General features: G+C 40.5%; 1 protein-coding gene across 3 annotated transcripts; it reads right to left on the bottom strand.

Annotated features, from left to right (window-relative positions):
* Nucleotides 1-6,462: 6,462 nt before the first annotated feature.
* LOC139571124 (kelch-like protein 31) lies at nt 6,463-11,933 on the bottom strand. 3 transcript variants are annotated; one of them, XM_071393710.1, is made up of 3 exons: nt 11,465-11,933; nt 8,745-9,947; nt 6,463-8,584 (listed from the first exon to the last, which is right to left on the bottom strand). In XM_071393710.1, exons 2-3 carry the CDS (start codon nt 9,917-9,919, stop codon nt 7,852-7,854), a joined length of 1,908 nt encoding a protein of 635 aa, XP_071249811.1. In that variant the 5' UTR covers nt 9,920-9,947; nt 11,465-11,933; the 3' UTR covers nt 6,463-7,851. The 3 variants fall into 3 exon arrangements, with proteins under 3 accessions (XP_071249811.1, XP_071249810.1, XP_071249812.1); XM_071393709.1 differs by having other exon boundaries at nt 8,745-9,950; nt 11,465-11,929; XM_071393711.1 differs by lacking the exon at nt 11,465-11,933 and adding an exon at nt 11,326-11,345 and having other exon boundaries at nt 8,745-9,950.
* Nucleotides 11,934-12,187: the final 254 nt, after the last annotated feature.

The following is a 12,187-nucleotide window of genomic DNA, read 5'->3' as shown; positions in this document are numbered from 1 at the left end:
GCCCAGGAGGCCTGTAAACAGTAGCTATAAAAAGTGATTGAGTAGGCGGCATAGATTTCATGACTAGAAGCTCAAAAGGCGAAAACTGGTATCATAAATGTTAGCAACACCGCCTTTGCGGGATGCGTGGGGGATATGGTCACTAGTGTAACCAGGAGGCCTCATTTAACACAGTAAATTCATCAGGCTTAAGCCATGTTTCAATCAGGCCAATCACATCAAGATTATGGTCAGTGATTAGTTAATTGACTATAACTGCCTTGGAAGTGAGGGATCTAACATTAAGTAGCCCTATTTTGAGATGTGCGGTATCACAATCTCTTTCAATAATGGCAGGAATGGAGGAGGTCTTTATTCCAGTGAGATTTCTAAGGCGAACACCGCCATGTTTAGTTTTGCCGACCTCGGCACAGACACGGTCTCAATAGGGATAGCTGAGCCTACTACACTGACTGTGCTAGTGGCAGACTCCACTAAGCTGGCAGGCTGGCTAACAGCCTGCTGCCTGGCCTGCACCCTATCTCATTGTGGAGCTAGGGGAGTTAGAGCCCTGTCTATGTTCGTGGATAAGATGAGAGCACCCCTCCAGCTAGGTTGGAGTCCGTCACTCCTCAACAGGCCAGGCTAGGTCCTGTTTGTTAGTGAGTCCCAGAAAGAGGGCCAATTATCTACAAATTCTATCTTTTGGGAGGGGCAGAAAACAGTTTTCAACCAGTGATTGAGTTGTGAGACTCTGCTGTAGAGCTCATCACTCCCCATAACTGGGAGGGGGGCAGAGACAATTTCTCGATGCCGACACATCTTTCTAGCTGATTTACACGCTGAAGCTATGTTGCACTTGGTGACATCTGACTGTTTCATCCTAACATCGTTGGTGCCGACGTGGATAACAATATCCCTATACTCTCTACACTCGCCAGTTTTAGCTTTAGCCAGCACCATCTTCAGATTAGCCTTAACGTCGGTAGCCCTGCCCCCTGGTAAACAGTGTATGATCGCTGGATGATTCATTTTAAGTCTAATACTGCGGGTAATGGAGTCGCCAATGACTAGGGCTTTCAATTTGTCAGAGCTAATGGTGGGAGGCTTCAGCGTCTCAGACCCCGTAACGGGAGGAGTAGAGACCAGAGAAGGCTCGGCCTCTGACTCTGACCCGCTGCTTAATGGGGAGAATCGTTTGAAAGTTTCTGTCGGCTGAATGAGCGACACCGGTTGAGCATTCCTACAGCATTTCCCTCCAGAAGCCATGAGAAAGTTGTCCGGCTACGTGGGCTGTGCGAGGGGATTTATACTACTATCTGTACTTACTGGTGGCACAGACGCTGTTTCATCCTTTCCAACACTGAAATTACCCTTGCCTAAAGATTGCGTCTGAAGCTGGGCTTGCAGCACAGCTATCCTCGCCATAAGGCGATTGTTCTCCTGTGTATTATGAGTACAGCGACTGCAATTAGAAGGCATCATGTTAATGTTACTACTTAGCTTCGGCTTGTGAAGGTCCTGATGAACCACGTCCAGATAAAGCGTCCGGAGTGAAAAAGTTGAATGAAAAAAAGTAGAGCGAGGGAAAAACAAAAAATATAAACGGTAATTAAAAAGTAAAATACGTAAAGTTGTCAGGTAATAAAGTAAGGTTAGCAACAAAACGCACAGCAGCATGTAAACAAGTCTGCCAGAAATGTCTGGGAACTTGCAGGGGCTTTGGTGGAAGAGTGGGGAACATTTCACAGCAAGAACTGGCAAATCCGGTGCAGCCCATGAGGAGGAGATGCACTGCAGTACTTAATGCAGCTGGTGGCCACACCAGATACTGACTGTTACTTTTGATTTTGAACCCCCCTTTGTTCAGGGAAACATTATTCCATTTCTGTTAGTCACATGTCTGTGGAACATGTTCAGTTTATGTCTGTTGTTGAATTTTATGTTCATACAAATAGTTACTCATGTTAAGTTTGATGAAAATAAACACAGTTGACAGTGAGAGGAAGTTTCTTTTTTTGCTGAGTTTAGGTATGCACGTCAGCTTTGACATCGGCGTTAAACTAGACATCGGGCCGATATCGATGTTGGCATTTTTTGCTAATAACGGCCGATTCTGATATGTTCACCGATATATCGTGCATCCCTACATGGAACGATTTAATCTTCGAGCTCCTTCCCTGACTGAGATCAGAGAGGGATCTACCCTGTAGTTGCTTGTATTAAAGATTCACTATTATACCTTAAATATTCTCTGCCTAGATTCTTTGGATACAGTTTTCCACAACAGAGGCATAAGCGGTCGCTTAGGGTCCTCGGCCACTATGGGCACGCCGACTCCTGAGTTTTTTAGAAACTCAGTCGGGGATCTCAACTTACTGTTGAGTTAGAATAGTAGAATACACAAAGTGCAAGTTCGAAATGTGGTTGTGCATCAGCAGTTTTTAATCTTGTTTTGTCAGTCACTGACAGTCTCTCAATTGACCATGTCAGCTAATAATTTTTGATTGGTAAGTTAGTTTAGCCAGTTATCTATATGGACTGGGAATGCAGGGCACATACCCAGGAGCCCTTACCTCCAGAGAGCCCACATGGATTTTCTTAGTCACTCTCACTCAGATATAATTAACATGGTATATGCCATGGCAAAATTAGTAGAACTGCAGGAAATTTGGTTTAAAACTGAAAAAAATGGTCTGCCCTATGGTAAAAGTAGTAGAATTACATTAAATGTATTATGAAATTGCAAACATTTTTCCTCGCCCCATAGCAGAAGGAGTAGAATTGCATGGAATTTGTTATACAAATGCACAAATGTCTCTCTGCCCCATGGCAAAAGGAGTAGAATTGCATGATATTTGTTATACAATTGCAAAATGTGTAAAACTGCTTTAAACTTGTTTTAAAACTGCAACATTTTCTCTACTTCGTATTGCAAATGTGTCGAATTTCAGTATATTAACTTTAAAAAGTGACTGCCCCTAAAAAACAACTAATCGCTTGAAAAAGGCCTATCCGGCGTCGATATGAGTCAGAAACTGTAACGATGTTCGCTGAGAGTCTGGAAACATGTTCAGGGAGTGAGTGTTTTAATAAAATAAACAGAACATAATACGAAACAAGAACCCCGAACAACGCACAGACATGAAACAGAAACAATGATGCCTGGGGAAGGAACCAAAGGGAGTGACACATAGGGCAGGTAATCAAGGAAGTGATGGAGTCAGGTGAGTCTGAAAATGTGCAGGTGCGTGTAACGATGGTGACAGGTGTGCGCCATAACGAGCAGCCTGGTGACCCAGAGGACGGAGAGGGAGCACACGTGACAAACATTTATTCTAGTGGCAAAATTACTACAAAGTGCAAATAGGATAATTTTGGATATAAAATCAGTCTCATCTAAAACAGAGTTTAGAACTTCGGTGTGTCACAACGAGTAAATTATGGTTGGTTTTGGATTACAATTATGTCAACAAATCATCCCCCCTTTTGCCAAACTCCACTTGCAAATCGCCCCTCCGGCCACTTCGCTTCCCATCATTGAATGGGGCTCCCATGTTTCATAGCCCCCAACCAAAGTGTTCAACGGATCACGGCCGTTTGAGACTGAAAAGCCCTTTACGGATTGACCATGCAATGCATGCTAGCAGCAGGATGCACTGCCAACAACTCAGTTTTGGCTTGGAAACATTTCAAAAGAAAGCAAATTATTAGTAGGAAAAACATTTGCCATGATTGTGATGTTGCCAGATTGACTTTAGATGCAGTATAACTTTAGCCAGTTAAATAAGATTGATGGGACCACCTTATTTTAGCTTGCCAACTTTAGCATTTCTAGCTATTTTTGACTAACTTTGATAGTAACAGTAATGGCAACATTGCCATCTCTCTAAAGTACATTTTACAACATCATAATATGGCAAAGTTGTTTCCTACTAGTTATTTGCCTACTTTAGCAAAGTCTTCGTATTTCCATGCCACTGTAGATTAGTGTAATTTACATGAAACAGTCACATTAGCCGCCGAGGTGCAACCCATGTCTAGGGCACAAATAAATATTGAATGCAGCTATGGTGCAGCCTGGTCTCATAGCCTAGATGTAACATAGTAAATGTAAATCCGGGACACTCAAATTAGCGTGATATGTTATGTTTGGTATGGTTACATAAGACAGAAGGTTACTTAAGGCAAAAACGAAGAAAGAATGGTTGGTTGAGGTGGATGGGTCGACATATAATGTGAACGTTTAGCAAACCAAAGGTTGCATGTTCGAATCTCATCACTGACAACTTTAGCATTTTAGTTCAATAGAAACTTTGCAAGCACTTACTACTTTTTTGCTACTTTGAAACTACTTAGCAACTACTTAGCATGTTAGCTACCCCTAACCTTAACCCTTTAACCTAACTCTAACCTTAACCCTAACATATCATATGTATTACAAATTAATAACATACTGTACGAATTGCAATAAGAATCATAATTTGAAACATATATGAAAGGGATGATGGACATCCACAAATTAATACATACTATATCATATTCAATGGATATTGTCCCGAGTTACTGCCCTGATGACACAGATGACTTCATCAACAACGACAGGTAATGTGTGTTGTGAAAAGCTGTATAAAAAAATACCTGGATGGATAAAATAGTAGGCTAATTCTTCAGTAGACCAGTAGAGTCATTTTGGTTGTGAAGTGCATTATCAAAAAGCTTTGTCCTTTCATTAGAACAAAATGCAATTTACCACTTGGCTGTCTATTATATCACCCTGTCGCAGGACCTCCCAGTCATCACCACCTCATACGATTGCATGCTGCAGTTGTTTGAGAGATGTCCAGTATGCAGGTGAACATGCAGCACAGAGAAGACAAGCAAGGGGTCTCATCAGCATCATACAGACATGCTCTCGCTGTCAACAACCTTCACTAGCTAGCTAGCCAGACAGTTTTAGAGGAATGATTCCATAAATGTTTCTTATTAGCTGCCAGTATGCCAACATTCCAATCAAACAATGCAGTCAATCCACAGGTTTACACTGGCTGAAATCAGTTGATGATAGGACAGTTGTAAATGCAACAAGTACGGATATTGTATCATATTTTAGCACTCACACAGCTTTCCAAGAAAACCAAAAATGCATATAAAGTATATAAACTGTTTGCATATATTTTAGACACTATTTATACATACAATTTGTATAAACCCGTATAAACTGTATTTATAATTATATGACAATATTTTAGGTTGACAATAAATCTATTACACAATTTCTGATATATCACATGCCTTACTTTTATTTTCCTGCATAAGTAAAATCTGGATTATGCCTCTACTGCCTTTCATTCCAATTAGACTGGTATGGATTTCTCACTGGCTGTCATTTTCACCCCATTCTGTAAGTTTGAAGGTTTATGACACAGCCTGTCTAGTAATTTAATAGGATCTCTATGAGGGCCACTAAAAAAATTGCCCGCTTGGTGGGAGGGTCCCCCACCTTTCCTCGCCTCTTTCTGGATGTACAGGGTTCTGGTCTGGAGCCAATGGGCCTTCTTCTCTACCTCTATTTATTTCTCCATTTGTCTCCTTCCCAAGTAATATTATTGTTCAAGTTGATCATTAAACATCTTTATAACTTAAAAAGGTTTATTTTCTTAACCAAACTACTATACAGTAAAAAACAACAATATAGGTTTTTCAGATATCAAGACAGAATCGCTCTTTTGAAAATAGCAAAACAGGGCAAGCAAACTTGATGGAATAATGAGTAAGTCATATTGCCATTTAATGACCTACATTGTTGACGTTATTGTATCACATATACACACTGTTAACCTTAGATCTGTAATTTATTACTGGTAACTCACAGATGTTGGTTTTGAGATTATCTGTATTATCTATGCTGCAAGTTACAGGGCTAAAATTGTTTTTGCACACTTCGGCACTGTGAAGAGGACTGAAAATGTCGCCCTCTGTAGTCTACTACTTGTACTTCTTCTCTATGTGAGGTTTGAACCTGAGAGTCACAACGATTCAACAATGGGTGGAGTTAGACCATGAAATAAGGTTGCTCATGTATGATTATTCAAGTTCATAGGCAAATATGTCTCACAGCCATGGGATTTACTGCAAATAGGCCAAGTAAGCTCAGACCTGTTCAGCAGACCTGGGTCAAATACATGTAATATACTTTCAAATATAGAAAGCATTTGAGGTGTGCTTGATTTAGCTCACTCATTTAATTAGACTATTCCCTTGGTTCCATTGAACAGGTCAAACTAAATAAACTTCTCATGTACAGTTATTATACTGATTGATTGATGATGAATAACTTTTTGTAGATGTATGCCTGCAAATGAAATTACTTGGCTTCTGTGGCCTCACAAAAGTATGCAAACTCATATCAAAGATAACATGAAATATGTGTTTGCATATATGACAGTAAATTATAGCTTTGTAAAAATAACAGAGAAATAGTCAAGTTCAGACAATATTTATGTAGTTTTTTTTATAGTGGTGTATAGCCTTGAAGAAAAAGGCTATAGGCGCAGTGAAATGTGTTGTTTTACAGAGTCAGCCATAGTAGTACAGTATGATGAGACAATCCAGCTTCACCTACAAGTGAGGGTTACCTTTTTAAAATGTAAACATAAGAACAAGACAAATCATGAGCTTTCAGGGAAATTAAGAGGCACTGTTGCAGAGTGCCCACACCCTTAACAGCTCAGGCTAATAGCTTAATGTTCCAGTATTCACCATTTTTTACAAAACATATATGACCACTGTCAAATTCATTTTTGACCCCATTCAACCTTCATCATAACTACATTCTCCCAGACAGTACATAGGATCATAATTTGACCTATATTGTCACAGCAAAATAATCCTGCAGCTACAGGATTTGAATGTTTAGTCCACAATGTTGCTTGATCGGTGGTTAGGCTATTAGCTGGCCAAAAGTAGTCTACATGAAAAGTGCTGTTAATATAACCATGTGTTAGTATGTGTTTTCAGTGAATGTATGGGTTTCACTAAGCTCATCTGCATTTCCTGCTATGCAGGAAGATCTCAAAAGAGTGATCAAATTCATTCCAATTCACATAACTGTACTGTGTAGTGTGTTAAATGCTCAAGTAAAAGAAGCAACAAATACTAACCAACAGCACCTACTCCTGGTAGGTACAATATAACATTTCTTCATGATTTATTAATCCAGCAACAGAGTAATTCCTTTACCTTCTGCATTGACATCTAATTTCAGAGACATTTTCTTTTCAAGTTTGAAATGTTATTTCACAGTTGTATACCTGTATATGATGTTTTAAGTATACAGTCTTCCATCATCGTATGTCTAGTCTTTGTTTATACTATATGTCACTGGAAAATAATGATAGTGACATTATAACAAGGGTTCAATATATGGGCATGTTTATGTGTATTGTACAAATAATGCTGTTACTATTCACACATATACCGTCAAATAAGTATTATATTGGGAATAACAGCTATGGTCTGTGGAGTATTGGCTGATTCAACTATTATGGCTGAATAGTTCCCAAAATAAAATAAATGTTCCCATCATAATAGAAGATTTTAATTTGTCTCACAACACAAAACAACTTCCTGAATTGTCACACATTAAAGCCTTAATAAAAGTCATGAAAACAATTTGAATATATCTGATTCAATTCCAGATTAGTTGTATGCGTGACATTTGTATGTTATCACTTTTTTTCTGACCTTAAGTAGGGATGATCACTTTCTGCATTGAAACCCATAAAGGATTTTCTGAAATGAACTGGCTAGAGGATTTTTGGTCTTGCTTTAATTAGCAAGTAAACTACTTTTCAAACGCCCTACCAGACTCTATATGCTGACTGGCGCAGATAAAACTGAGCTGGCCCTGGACTCTCGTGTTTTGCGTGTGGGTATGGTAACGACACAGCATGAGATGCCAACTGTAGCCTCTGGCAACTCATCGTCCTCAGTCCATTCATTGAGGTCAGGGTTATACACCTGGATGCATTTCTTGTACTTCTTCTCAATCTCGTTCCAGCCTCCAAGAAGATAGATCTTATTATTCATGCTGACGATACCAGCAGTACTCACTCCTGTGTTCAGGGGGGCAGAGTAGCTCCACTGCCCATTGTGAGGGTTGAAACACTCAACAGCTAAGACATCCACCCTCTCTCCACGGCCACCCAGCTGGCTGCCACCAATCACGTAAGCCCGTTCTCCGACTGTAGCAGCGGAATGCCAGCCTCTAGGGGAGCTCAAACTGTTCTTATCCTGCCACACATCAGTGGAAGGATCATAGCTGCACACAGCCCTGGAGTACGCATTGTTGATGTAACCACCGCTAACAAGGATCTTGCCATCAATGACGGAGCTGGCGTGGCAGCACCGGGGGATTTCCATGGGGGCTTTCATCTGCCATTGGTTGGAGGAGGGCACGTAGCACTCCATTGAAGCCTGGCATCCATCAGAGTTACGACCACCAATAGCGAACAAGAGGCCATTGAAGGTGTTGAGACTGAAGTGGGTGCGCTTCTGGATCATGTTGGTCAAATGAATCCAGCTGTTGAATCGAGGATCGTACCTAATTGCCATTTTTTTTTATTAGATACATATTATTATTCAATACACAATTGAATGTACAGTACAATAGTCTATCATGGTCTATGTAATATCGACCATACTTTTAGAGCAGAGAAAATACATTTACAATAGAATAAGCTTATATAGAATCAAATCCTCACCTGCAGAAGTTGCTGACAGCATGTTTAGCCTGGTTCCTGGCATCATTCTGGTCTTCACCACCAGCAACATAAAGGAAGCCATCCAGGACTGCCACACACTGATTGAAGCTCTTGGCTGGCATCTCTGTGAGCCTATTCCATACATCGTCATCATCCCTGTAGAGGACCTCTTTGCTGAGAGACTTCTCCGTCAAGGCCGGTCGTCCACCCACTGTCAGCATGACCCGGATGCCACCACGTACCTTTGTTCTGCGGGACTGCAGAATGTTCTGCTGGTAGGGCAACAGGTGGTAATTCATGGCGTCCACTAGGAGACGATGGCACTCGGGGTCCTGCATCATTCTGGGCACACTCTGGACATGGTTGACCAGGTCCATGGCTGAGATGGTCCCGAAGCGGATGTTGGTCAGAAGATCTGGGGCGTATTTCAGCCTCTTCTCGTTGAAGTCCAACCACTTCATGGCTATCTGAAAGGCTGTAATCTCAGAGGGCAACTGCAGAGAATCATCACTGAGGAAGTCGTTGATCTGCTCGTAAGTGAGCTTCAGGAACTGCTCCATCTCAGAGAACTCTATAAAGTTCTCCCTCATGAACTTCTGGGTGGCCTGCTTTGTTTCTTTGAGGTTGTAGGTGTCGGCGATGTTGGCCACGTACATGCAGTTCTCTGCACTGAGCTCCTGCATGAGGAAGTCGCTGCACATCTTCACCAGGGTGTTGATCTGCAACAACATGGCTGCTGCGATGGTGCTGCCAATGCTGTACAACGACAGGGTTAGTTTCCCTGAGTAGGCGTATGTGATGGCTGTGGCCAGGCCTGTGGGTGAAAGGTCGTTCAGGTCGATCTTTGTGAGGGCGGAATCCCTCTTTAAGATATTCTGAATGTACTCACTGCAGGAGGCCATGACAACTTTGTGGACATCGAAGGACTTTGACTTGGTGGAGACGGTCAGGTCACAGAGGAAACTGTCCTGCCTCATGGTACTAAGACCCTCCAAGAGATTAGGAGCATAAACAGGGTCAGTGACTTCACTTGAGATGCAGCTGAAGCCGTTTCCTCCCTCTAACAAGGTATTCAGCCCATTGATATTATTTATCGGGCTATCCTCGACCATTATGGTTATTTCATTGATATCCCCTTTGTTTTTTTTGGCAGTCTTGTTCTTTTTGGGAGCCATGTCTGCAGCAGAGGGACACAGCCCAGATCTACTGTAAAGAAAATAATAATATGACAGAGAGAGAGCAACCTTTTGATATTAACAATCACAATCACAACACTAAATGGTAAATAATACATTGAAGGCAAATCTGACAGATGTACAGTTTACTAAATATTGTCATACAAATTATTGTCAAACTCAGATGTGTAATATAGTAGGTAATAATCATTACCTGTATTTGTGGTTATAAGTAGGTCTGCTTTAAGAAAATATCAGTCAAATCAAAGTGTATTTGTCACGTGCGCCGAAAACAATAGGTGTAGACCTTACAGTGAAATGCTTACTTACAGGCTCTAACCAATGGTGCAAAAAAGGTATTAGGTGAACAATAGGTAAGTAAAGAAATACTGCATTTATGCTGCATTTATGCAGTACTGCTACTGCATTTATGCATGTTATATATGTTTCTGATATGTTGCTGCTGCCATTTGAAAATGTCTGTTGTGGAATAATTGACAAAGTGGTTGAATAAATCAAATCAAACTTGCACCAAATACAACAGGTGACCTTACAGTGAAATGCTTACTTATAAGCCCTTAACCAACAATGCAGTTTTTAGAAAAATAAGTGTTAAGAAAGTATATACTCAAATAAACTGAAGTGTGAATAAAGGAATGAAGTGGCTACATAAGGCTGTCTGAATAATAAATAAAAAATGTGTGCATTTATACTGCAATTTGGATATTTTAACCAAAGTTCAACACGTTAATGAAAATATAACCTTTTTTTTTTCTTCTGACATTTGGAGAGGATTGTGACAAGGGCATTACATTCCCAAACCATGTGAAGGCCTATTCTATCTTAGTTGCATTTTTGGCATTTATATTTAATACAAATTTAAAGCAATTTTGTTAGACATAATCGACGTCAACAATATTACTATAAACTGCCAACTCCCCCCACCCATCAAATAAATTAAAACAACAGTAGGTATAGTAGGACTATACCGGAATAATGCTATAGGCCAAGTCAGCAAGACAACATTCCTCTCTCTGCATCTGTCATGATTTATCAGTACCATGTCCAGGAATAGCAACGCTTGATAGTTCAACCATGACGTTCCTTTTATAGACTTTGTGGCGTGAGGACCTGGCCTAATGTCCTTCTAAAAAGTTATGTTATTATTAAGATTTTTTTTTTACAAGAAGTCCCAATGATCAACTAATCAATTAAATAATCCACGTTTCTAGAAATTATAAATGTAAAATAAATAATAAATAAACATTATTGAAAAAGTCATCAGATCTACAGCCAATAATAATAGCAGCCTACAATAAAATATTGAGCCTATAGTAAAAACTTGCCTAGTTATTTGGAAATCTGATGGAAATACACTGACAATACAACTATACTTACAAACTTACACATTAGGCTACTGTATTGTGTCACTGTGCCAATATCAAACCAAACCTGTTGACACACATATAGGCAACTTTATTCATTGACAGACAGAGAAAATTCAGTGACATGGGAATAATATGGCCTAAACGGGGACTTACTTACCAAAGATATGAGAAGCCGGTGAAGAAAAGACTTGCACCTCCAGATAGTGTGCAGGAGAGAGAGAGACTCGCTATACTCAATAGTGCCAGAAGAGCTGGGCAAGCTCCTCCTCTGAGCATATGCGAATAGAAGTATTGCACAATATGTGTGAGGAAGACACTTGAGTTTGGAGCTCTGAAAGCTGAAACCATACTCCTAATCAGGCAACCCGACACCCTAACAATAGTGTATTGATAGGTAATATGATAGCTGGGTTCACCCTGAATAACTTTTCATATAGTATAAACTACATTAAAATCCATCTTTCTGGCTTGATATCACAGGCCTAGTTGTCAACCAAATTTAATACCTCAAGAGCATCGAGAGCATCCTGACCAGTTGCAGCAACTGCTCGGCATCTGACCACCTTTACTCCACACACAGAGATGCATACAAAGCTCTCCCCCGCCCTCCATTTGGCAAATCTGACCATAATTCTATCCTTCTGATTCCTGCTTACAAGCAAAAACGAAAGCAGGAAGTACCAGTAACTCGCTCAATACGGAAGTGGTCAGATGACGCGGATGCTACACTACAGGACTGTTTTGCTAGCACAGACTAGAATATGTTCCGGGATTCATCCAGTGGCATCTAGGAATACACCACCTCAGTCATCGGCTTCATCAATAAGTGCATCGATGACGTCGTCCCCACAGTGACTGTATGTACATATCCCAACCAGAA

The sequence above is a fragment of the Salvelinus alpinus genome, chromosome 3, assembly GCF_045679555.1.
Source record: "Salvelinus alpinus chromosome 3, SLU_Salpinus.1, whole genome shotgun sequence".
NCBI classification, from domain to species: Eukaryota; Metazoa; Chordata; class Actinopteri; order Salmoniformes; family Salmonidae; genus Salvelinus; species Salvelinus alpinus.
Note: the sequence above shows the minus strand (reverse complement) of the source record. Positions and strands in the feature narration are given on the sequence as shown.